The sequence below is a fragment of the Brassica oleracea genome, chromosome C6 (genome assembly GCF_000695525.1).
Source record: "Brassica oleracea var. oleracea cultivar TO1000 chromosome C6, BOL, whole genome shotgun sequence".
NCBI lineage: Eukaryota > Viridiplantae > Streptophyta > Magnoliopsida > Brassicales > Brassicaceae > Brassica > Brassica oleracea.
Genome location: NC_027753.1, coordinates 6,709,757 through 6,720,306, shown reverse-complemented (window position 1 = coordinate 6,720,306; position 10,550 = coordinate 6,709,757). Strand labels below are relative to the sequence as shown.

The 10,550-nt window shown below is 38.7% G+C and overlaps 2 protein-coding genes and 1 long non-coding RNA gene across 5 annotated transcripts; 1 reads left to right on the top strand and 2 right to left on the bottom strand.

Moving 5' to 3' along the window:
* Positions 1 to 3,197, bottom strand: LOC106296719 (dynamin-related protein 5A). 2 transcript variants are annotated; one of them, XM_013732937.1, is made up of 8 exons: positions 2,742 to 3,197; positions 2,490 to 2,681; positions 2,199 to 2,405; positions 1,690 to 2,118; positions 1,380 to 1,607; positions 1,105 to 1,300; positions 357 to 1,035; positions 1 to 271 (listed from the first exon to the last, which is right to left on the bottom strand). In XM_013732937.1, exons 1-8 carry the CDS (start codon positions 3,093 to 3,095, stop codon positions 85 to 87), a joined length of 2,472 nt encoding a protein of 823 aa, XP_013588391.1. In that variant the 5' UTR covers positions 3,096 to 3,197; the 3' UTR covers positions 1 to 84. The 2 variants fall into 2 exon arrangements, with proteins under 2 accessions (XP_013588391.1, XP_013588392.1); XM_013732938.1 differs by having other exon boundaries at positions 357 to 1,032.
* A 183-nt stretch (positions 3,198 to 3,380) lies between these two features.
* Positions 3,381 to 4,108, top strand: LOC106299643. Its single transcript, XR_001261826.1, has 3 exons — positions 3,381 to 3,438; positions 3,632 to 3,676; positions 4,051 to 4,108. It is a non-coding gene; the product is annotated as an uncharacterized LOC106299643 (long non-coding RNA).
* Positions 4,109 to 8,428: 4,320 nt separating this feature from the next.
* On the bottom strand, positions 8,429 to 10,550 carry LOC106298514 (putative RNA-binding protein YlmH). 2 transcript variants are annotated; one of them, XM_013734650.1, is made up of 10 exons: positions 10,328 to 10,550; positions 9,954 to 10,063; positions 9,731 to 9,862; positions 9,579 to 9,652; positions 9,391 to 9,496; positions 9,226 to 9,294; positions 9,081 to 9,145; positions 8,904 to 9,002; positions 8,707 to 8,806; positions 8,429 to 8,631 (listed from the first exon to the last, which is right to left on the bottom strand). In XM_013734650.1, the coding sequence occupies exons 1-10, from the start codon at positions 10,467 to 10,469 to the stop codon at positions 8,569 to 8,571; spliced, it is 960 nt and encodes a 319-aa protein (XP_013590104.1). In that variant the 5' UTR covers positions 10,470 to 10,550; the 3' UTR covers positions 8,429 to 8,568. The 2 variants fall into 2 exon arrangements, with proteins under 2 accessions (XP_013590104.1, XP_013590105.1); XM_013734651.1 differs by having other exon boundaries at positions 8,707 to 8,803.

The window sequence follows — 10,550 nt, the reverse complement described above, 5'->3', positions numbered from 1 at the left end:
CCTCAGTTTTGTCATTTCAAGAAGAATATCACGTGTTTACAGAGAAAAGGAACATCATTAGAAACAAATGATCATTCATTTCCACTACAATGAACGAGACACCGTTTTGAACTCAGTCAAGCAAGAGTGAAGAATCTTCTGACGTTTCTGAAGCTGTTGACGTTCGTTTTGCAGCATATCAATAGCTCCGGGTGCAACGAACATATCCATGAACTTCTCATCGTTTACTGCAAACAAATCCACACCAAGTGCAACCACTAGCCTGTCTCGGCTGCAATCACAAAACAATCAATTTTAAGTCAAATAAAATCAAACGAAAACGATGTCTTCTTCAGCATGAAACAAGTAGAACTTACCAAGGTGTTAGAAACCCTGAGTTTAGAGTCGACGTTACGCTTCTTTCTACAAGAACTTCACGTATTCTAGCAAAATGTTGTGCAGCTGATGAACATATCTCAGTGTAAGCAGAGCTTGATTTCATTCCATTTTCCGTGGTACCAAACAGAAGCCCACCTCCTCCGTTCTGAATCCTAAGTGGCTGTATGTTCCTGTTTCCTCCCATTCTCGCCACTCTTTTTCTGGCTCCACCACCATCATGATGATGACCATTGCCAATCTCTTTCTTTACCAAATCATATCCTATCTCACATGGCTGGTCTGGTGATGGTGTCTCAGGGACTGTTATATGTGTTTCCTCTCCTTTCCCTGGTGTTGTCTCTTGGGCCTTACTCTTCTCAGGAGGAATGTTTTCTTGATCTTTCTTTGGCTCATCACGCCCTGTATCAGAAAGCTCGAAGCAAAACGAACCAATACCAGAGGCTTGGTTAGGTTTGTAATAAGAGCCAAAAGCTCCTCCTTGGTGGTAGTCACTCTCATAGCAGGCCATTGAGTATGGGCTCGTCACCGAATCAAGATGGTGTCTTACTAGTTGCTTGCACTGTTTCGCAAGATTCTTCACGAAGCGACTGTAACAGTTCCGTAGAGCAGCATGAAAACCAACGTATCCATCCATATTTTCAGCTTTCTTCTCATCTGCTATCAAAGAAACTTCATGAGATGCAGGGGATCTATGAGATTTTAAGAGATCAAGGATCATATTCTTACATTCTGAGTTTTGGTTCAGGTTTCTTTCGAGAGCAATTTCAAAGAGACTTCCTAACACAAAGGCAAGCCTGTCACAGGCTGTGTCCAGAAGAGGAGCGAGCCACGACCGTGCTGCGGTTCTAGCAATCTCTGCTGAAGCTTCTGTTACTCCTCTACCACCTCCCCGCCCAGCATGAGCTAGCAGAATGTTTGCTACCTGAAAAATTGAGGCTAACTTTGAGTTTATATGGGAAGTATAAAAATGTTGTTTACTGAGTAAAACAGATAAAGTGTACCTTCTCTCTTGACACTGGAGGGCACTCGATTGAGTAGGCAGCACAACGGAACTCATGAATGACTCTTTCAAAAGCAGCTCCTCCATAGAGTCTAAGAACAGCATTAGGCGGCTTAATATCCAGACACACGCCGGGCCAGCTTCCAATACCACTCTCGCCACGTTCTTCTTCGGTTGTTTTCCCCCATTGCTCAGGTGCTGGATTTGCGGCTCCATCAATCAAAGCTCCCTTAACAAACCAAAGCAAAACAATGTCATTTCTCAACTCATTTACTAAAGACTTAAAAACTGTACTTTTACAATTTACTCACCACATGATTGCTAATAGAAGCCATATATAGCATTGCTGCTTTTCTGAGATGAGCAACATCAGAAGTAGCCTGGATCTTCATATCCATTCTCAGCATATCATCAGTTACCTCAGAGCAGCGCTGTTCAAGCAAAGCTAGTGTTGCTGGAGCAGCGTCCTTGTACCTCTTCTGAAGCTCAGACTCTAAGAAATCTCTTAACGACCCAAAACCAATATGAGAACGGAACTTTTCTTCATCAAATCCTCCCTTGACACCCTCACGCAAATGCCGTATAACGTCCATGTCCACCTGAGATATCTGTCTACGAAACTCATCGTTTGAGACAGTGCTCCTGTCTTTAGGCAACGCAACAAAGTAAGGACGAGTGTTCTCCCCAAGGTACCCACTAGCACTGAGGTAACGATCAACTTCACCACGATCATTAAACTCCTGCAAAGTGTTGGATACTCAAATTAGCAAAAAGAAACATCAACTTAAGTGATTGTGTGTTTCAAACACTCTAGTAGTACCTTGAGGCGATTATCAAACTTGGAGACAACAACAATCGTCCTCCGGAAGCTTGAATCAATCTCACGAACAGCATCAAGCCACAAAGAAGAGCACCACTCCACACTACTCTGCTGAAGGAACAAGAGGATGCGATGTGGAGGAGAAGCCAGTGACTTGACCATCGATAGAATTTCATCAGGTGTGGTCTCAGGCTCTCCTTTCTTTGCCTGCACACACAAAACCGAATTTGTTATTAATCTACCGAACCGAAAATCAAAATCTCAACCCTCCAGAGAGAGAGCTACTGTTACCTTCAGAACAAACCCAGGAGTATCGATGATAGTGAGATTGGGAGAATGAGCATACTCAGCTCTCATGACAATCGGCTTTGGCGAAACTGCCGTCTTCGTCTTCCTCAAAAGCGCCTCCGTTCTAGACCTAATCACATCCGCTACTGCTGTAGCCGAAACAATCGGACTTCCATACTCTTCCGAATCTTCATCCTAAACAAAACCAAAACTCAACACCATTCATCTCAATCGAAAAATAATAGTTACGGTTACCTGGAATCTACACCGTGGCTCTAACGCTGAAACATCGTGAACCATCTGGAGAATCAGAGGACGGCGCGTCCCCATTTCGACCTCGCGGACGTTGAATCGGAACCCTAGGAGAGCTTCGAGAAGAGAGCTTTTTCCGTCTGATTGACCACCGATGGCTACGATCTCCGGTATCGGAAGTTTCTCACCGAAAGCGACGGCGGCTGCTTGGAGACGGTTGTAGGCTTCGAACCGTGACCTAGACTCCGAAGTGGCCGGATCCTGGGAGTGAGATTGCATCTTCGATTGAGACTGATTGTTTCTACGGGAAGACGGGGTTTTAGTGGGTGTGGTAAGGTATGAGTTTGAATTCGCCATTGACGAGGGAGAAAGAGTGTTCAAGATTCGCAGAGATGAAACGTTGCGAGATGATACCGACTCGGAGAGCGTAAGAGAAAATCGAACTTCAGATTTTGAAATTTGAATTGATTGGCTTTAATGGGCTTTCCCTGAAGTCCATCTAATATGTTATGGAAAAGTTAAATCGTGGTTAATGCAGAACCGTCCTAATTAAAGCATAATAACGGATCTTAAACCGGTTTGGTTTTGGTGTTTAATCGTAATTTGTTAGTAAACCGTAAATGTATCCGTTAGAAAATTATTGCTAACAAAAAGCAGAGGAGCTCTATCCGTTAGAGTTCTCCCTTCCTTCGAGGAACAGGTGAGATTTTTAGGACAGTAAGTTTGTTTTTCGATTCATGTAATCTGTAGATCCTGAATTTGCTTTTGATCCGTAGTTATCTCGTTTAGAGTTCGCGTGAAACCGATGCGATCCGTTGGGTTTCGTAATCCTCTTTGCGATTTTGCTTTAGGGTTTCAAGTTTCCTAAACGGTTCGTTATTTATTTGTTGCAGTGATGTTGAATCAACGCTGGACTCACTCGTGAAACCCCCGTTGAGGTACTTCTCTGTCGTACGCTAGAGTTTGATCTATTGTAAAGCGTGATTGTGCTTTAATTTGGTGTTTTAGTTATGGATATTATCTATATGGGGACTTAAAGATCGGTTATAGAAAGTGAGTAGAGGTAGATAGTACTAGATACTTAATACACATACGTTCGAATCTATTTGGTTTCTTTCTTGGTGCTATCACCATTGTTGATTCCTTAATAGCTTATTTGTGAGAGTAAAGGATTATGTTCATGCGAATAGATATAGGGAATCAATGTTGAGACTACAGATTTGTTTAGAGTTCTAAGTTTTGTTCTTTCACCTGTTTTCATCATACAAGTAATATTTCCTCTCTGTTTTTGTTTCTTTTTGTTTGTTTACAGTAGTATGTTTGTGTGGAGAAACCATCGCTGACAGATTCCATTACACTGGATAGAATCACTGAAATAATTGAAGATAAGATCGGATCTTGGAGGCAAACACCTAAAGAAGTAGCAGCAGTAAAACAGATAAGCTCTTCTACTGCCGATTCTTGCTTACTTTTGTTTTGGTTCTATCAAACCCCAAAAATATCATATGGTGTCAGATTCTTATTTGGGGACATTGTCCCGTTGCGTGAAGCCTAGACCCTGAGAAAAAAAAATTGAAATCATGGCCCCAACAACTCTATTGTTTGGTGGTAGTGCATGTCTAAGTAAATGATGGAAAGTATGACACCCACGGCTTACAAAAACAACAAACGGCTTAAGAAAAGTCTATAGACAGAGACTGTACCCACGGCTTTACAAAAACAACAAACGGCTTAAGAAAAGTCTTTAGGAGAGACTGTACCCACGGCTTACAAAAACAACAAACGGCTTAAGAAAAGTCTATAAACAGAGACTGTACCCACGGCTTTCAATACAAATTTTAGACAAAGACTATGAAACGTTGGTTGGATCAAATGTCCCGTGGCTTGCAAAAAGGTCTTTAGACACAAAAAGACTATGAATGTTGGGATGGATAAAACGACCAACAGTACAACATAAAGTCTTTAGACATAGACCGTGAGTTACCCACGGCTTATAAAGTCTTTAAACAAAGACCATGAGTTTAAAATGGGCTATGAAGAAGAGAGTCTTTAGAAAATATTGCTACCCACGGCTTATGTAAAGTCTTTAGACAAAGACTGAATCTGACCAACAACAGCTCTATGAGAAGAGTCTTTATGGAAGTCAATACTACAACTACCCACGGCTTTATGGAAGTCTTTAGCCAAACAGAATTATTGCTTGACGACTACCCACGGCTTAAAGAATGTTTTCAGACAAAGACTAGGGGTTAGTCTAAATGCAAAGACTAATGAATTGAAACGGGTTCCCTGCTTTACCAGTAGTACCCACGGCTTAGTAAAACAACAAACGCCTTAAGAAAAGTTTTTAGACAAATTGTGATTGAACCCTCGGCTTGCAAAATCTTATAGACAAATCCCATGCAGTTGTTGGATGAAAGAACGACCAACAGCTCTGGAAACGTCTTAAGGGGCTTATAAAGATGAAGACTGTGAGTTGGATGTGAAAACGACATCACCACAAGCTGATATGAATCAAAAACAGACCACAAGTCTTAAGACAGAGAGTATAGACCAAAAATTGAGTTTCTTCCTACACACAGCTTATGAAAAGTCTTTTAAGACTTTGAGTTGCTTTGCTTGTACACGGATTATGAATGGTCTTCAAAATGAAGACTATGAACTGGATGTAAAAACAACTAACCGTGGATGGAAAAACACGACCACAGGTTTAATTGCACACAAACCTACTACTTGTTGGATGGAAAAAACTACCTGTGGCTTAGAAAAGTCTTACACAAAGACAATGGTTGTTCGAGTTGTTGTACGGTAAACACGACTTAAAACAGAGACTATGAACCAAAACAATACTCATAAGGCTTAATAACAGCTAGACAGAGAAGGACCAAAAGCTGAAAAAGAGTTTAAGACAGGTTATATGAATCGAAAACAGACTCCTTACTTCACCACAAGCCTTGGCAAAGTATTTAGACAAATGGAAAACTACCACTGGCTTACACCAAGTGTTAAGACAGAGACTATGAGCCAAAGTAGAGTTCGTTTTTGGCTTGATGGAAGGATGGAAGGGGAAACGACCGATGGCTTAAACTAAGTCTTAAGACAGAGACTATGAGCCAAAATTGAGTTCGTTTCTGGCTTGATGGAAGGGGAAAACGACCAACTGAACGGCCTAAACCAAGTCTTAAGACAGAGACTATGATGAACCGAAATTGAGTTGGTTTTTGGCTTATTAGATGGGGAAAGTGACTAAGAACTTAAACCAAGTCTTAAGACAGAGACAATGAACTGAAAACTGATTCTGTGCTTTACTATCCGAGACTTAAAAAAGTTCTCAAATAGTGTTACCCAAGACTATGAATGGAATATAGAAAGTCTTTAGACAAAGATTCGACTTGTTAGATAAGAAAAAGACTATGAATGTATAACACATTCATTACTTTCCCACTCACAACGTAAAATTCACAAGGTAAGAATGAGGCATTTAAGTGAAGCAGAGACTGATTAATTCTGAATTTTTGCAGGTATGTATGTGCTACTCCAAATTGTTAGAGACTCATAGAAGATTTCAAGTGTAGCAGATTTCTTTGACAGGTATGTGCATTTCAAACTTGTTTGTAATTTAGTTGTTAAAATTATGAAAATCACAAGAAGGAGACAGAAACATGAAGTAAAGATTAGTTTCATCTGTTCAGGTTTGTGCTTCAGAAACTGCTCATATCCTCATTGAGTCTAAGGCTTTGCTTAGGTATATGCTTTTCTTGACTTTGCTCTTGTAAATTGGGATTTTTTACTTATGAAAATTTACAAAGTTAAAGTGATATATACAAAAACTAAAGAAACTGGAAATGAATATCTAAGCTCCAATTAAGCTGACTAGTCAACATTTCTATCATTGGTCTAGCTAGCATCCGTGAGATTCTAGAAAATTAATTGCTAACATACCCACTGATGAACATGTAGATTTTCTATTTTGATTTTGGAGCATTACTTTTTGTGTTTACAGTGTTTGTAATCTCTATTGCATGTATTATAAATTTTGTCAAATGAATGTATCTTCGAGCTCTTGTAGATCAAAAGTAGGTGAGAGACTCTTGCATATTGTGGTGGTAGTTTTCTTAAATTTCGAATGTTTCTGTTTTGTGTGTTATACTCATAAGCTTCACTGATCATTCTAAATAGTTAATAAAACTCTTTATAGTTTGGTGCTTGTATGCATTATAAGGTCTCTCATTTTGTGAAATGGATGTATCTTGGAGCCTCTTGTAGTAAGTGAGAGCCTCCTGCAGATTTGTGGTGCTAATTTCATTGAATTTCGAAAGTTTCTGTTTTTGTGTAATCTCTATTGCATGTATTATAAGGTTTCTAATTTGTTGAAATGGATGTATCTTATAGTCTCTTGTAGATCAAAGTAGGTGAGAGACTCCTGCAGATTCTGGTGGTCGTTTCATTGAATTTCAAATGTTTCTTTTTTTGTGTCAATGTGAATGATCGTTCTAAACATGTACAATGTTAGTATTCTCGTTAGTTTGGTACTTGTATGAGCTATAAGGTTTCTCATCTTGTAAGATAGATGGATCTTGGAGTCGTAGATAAACTTATAGTATTCTCTTTAGTTTGGTGCTTGCATCATTCTACTATAAGGTTTCTCATTTTATGAAATAGATGTATCTCTTGTAGTCTCAACATATTTGAAAGACTAGAAATGGTGGTAGTAGTTTCTTTGCGTCTTGAATGTTATGTTTTCTTTAATGCTCCTTACCCTGGGTGATCATTTTAAACATGTGAAATGACATCTCTACGCTGATGATTACTATGTTAGATTCTTTAAATTGTATATGTCGACTTGAAAATTTCCATGTTATGGTATTTGTGTCTATGCCTTGGTTTCTGAGTCTTGTCAAAAAGTAGACATCACTTAATTTTCACAATTTTATGGAATTCTTCATCATATGCTGATGATTACACGTTACATTTATAGATTTAAATGTTGAATTGAGTTTTTACTATAACAGTGATCGAGAATTCTCTGTTATATACGTGTGTCCTATCCTGTGATCTCTTAGTCGTACAGAGCCGATGAAGCTTCTTAAGTTTCTATGATTGATGTCAAATTCAAGAAAGTAGCTGTATGTAAAGTCTAGTAGTTGTAAACATTTGAAATAGGTGCTCTGGTCTTCTCTTCTCTTTAGGTCGACTAAATGTGATGTCAGATATTCTTTTTTGGAAATTATTGACTCTAGTTTACGTACAAAACCATCCAATTTTCTGTTTGTTGTCCGGCAAATTATCACACTGAATTACCATTACATACTAAAATAATAAGACTCGGATGTTTTATATGATCATCTAAGGAACGGCATAATGTGATTGTCTGTCTAAACTTAGTTGTAATCTTTAACGAAAAATAAACTTAGTTGTTGTCTGTCTAAACTAAGATCATTTGAATTTTGATGTTATGTACATAAACAGCAATGTCTTTATGTACTTTTCAGCTGTGTTAGAATTTTCTTGCATTTTGGTTGGTTTATCCTACGGTGTATCAATTATTGCTTATCTTATTGCATATTGCTCTAGAATATAATTAGTTATTGTATAAATTGATTTCTCGACTCTTTTCAGTCATAAATTTATTCTTGTACGTTTATCATAAATTATATGCAACTAAAAGTTGATTGGTATTTCGTATGGAGGATAGCTGAATATTAATTTATTCCTTTGAACTTTACTATGATTCTACAAAATGTCAACAAACAAATAGAAAAGTAAATATCAATTAATGAGAAGTAGAAGAAGAACTAAAGAGCCTTTGATAACTTGTTACAGCTTCATTCTACAGATATCTGATGATTTCAACTGCATATTTCCCTTTTTTCGTCTCGTTAATCTCTCCAATCTGTGCATAAAAAAACCAATTAACTCAAAAAAATAACGTTTTTGAAACCAAACACTAACTAAACTCACTTCTTACCTTGAGTCTCCCTTTCCCGCTAACAGAGACAACATCACCAGTCTTTACCGTGGTTCCATTCTTGGTAACCGTTGCCCAGTTAACCCGAACGTCCCCACTACTGCGAGGTAACAACAAAGAAAAATGATCTCTTTTTTTTTTTCTCAGCAAACATGAGAATGCAATGGAAGATCAAAAAGAAAAGAAAGCTAGCTTACCTAATCAGATCAACTAGCTTTGACCTCGAAATCTTGAAACCAGCACTAGCTACTGCATCAATTCTCAACGAGGCTTCAATGGTTTTGAAGGTATTAGTCCTAATAAAAACAAAAGAATCAAGCCAAAGCAGAAACTGTTTTCAAGGCAAAGAAGGAAGGCAAGCTTAAGAATCATACCTAGGAGGTTCATATTCAAGAGCAAGCAGAGGTATCTTACTACAAGTTACAGAAACATTCCCAACCTATATATGACAGATTAATTATCATAAGGTCAGAGTACTGCTGATCCGAGATCTTGGTTTATGGGCTATATAAATCTAACCTTGTCGAGAGCTGTAACAATAAAGTCAACTAGTTCAGGAACTATCAGGACCTGAGCTCCTTTTTCTTCCTTCATTACCATCAAAGTAAATTAGCCAAAAGAAACAATGTTAATGGAGCTGAAGAATGTTTGTTTATACAGAATCATTCAGATGTTATATATAACCTGAATCAAGATATCCCCAAGCTTGTCCCTGGTGATTCCAGTGCCAAGAATGGCTCCAAGGAAGTCGCCATGAGAACAAGCTTGAAACCCAAAATTCCCTGTGATGCTAGAAAATGAATATAAAAAAAACATACTCAGACACTCGGACAAAGAACAAAGCTCAAGAATTCATGAACTAGTTATTGTACCTCAAAGCTGCAACTATATCTGGATCATTGGTTAATACATCCGGATGTCCAACCGAGATCCTACACCGCTCAGCCTAAGACAAAAGCACAATTCCAGAGCATTAAGGCTTACAATCTCAGAGGAAACATATACTTAAAAGGTGAAAAATTACCTCAGGGTAACCTCCCTGAGCAACAACTGCAACATCAGCAAGCTTTCCCAAGACTGAAACTGATTCCTTAACAACAGGTGGTGTGAGAAAATCTGTGTGAAGAACTTCTCTTCTTGATGTCGCACGTCTTGCCTACAACCAACCCCACACAAGAGAATGAGACTGAAACAGAGAGAGAGAGAGACTTCACGGGGTAGACAAAAAAAAAAGGGCGAATAAATACCATTTCAAGGATGTGTTTGACTTCCTTAGCAACAGCTTGGTCTCCAACTCCTTTGAGGAGAAGCTCTACATCTCCTTTCATTGCTTCTGCAACGTGGCATCTTCTACAAGCTGCAATTTTTATTCGTGGGTTACATCAAGATAACAACTTTTGATTGAATCTAAGTAACCAGAAGGTTGAAGCTCATACAGTTAGTTAGTTTGATGATAAGCATTGCTCTCAATTAAAGTTCCAAAATTTCCAATTAGTAAGAAGAATCAAATTGAGGGTGTTCTTCCTATAATGAGAATGATGATGTTGAATCTAAAAATCAAGACTTTATGACAGAACACAAAGTAACATAACAGAACAAAGATCAGTTATGGGAAATGAACCTGAGTGTCGGAGAGGGAGAGGCGACGAAGGGAGGACTGTGTGATTGTGAGTTGGGTGAAGATAAGAAGAAGAAGAAGCTGCGACTGATCGGAACGCTTGTCTCAGAACGAGCCATGGTGGTGCGAAGCTGGTGACAGCCATAGCTTCTCGTTCGTTTCTGAAACACTCGGCCCGCTAAAGGAAGGAATTGAAGCCTCTAATTCCCCTAGAAGGTTTCTCAAC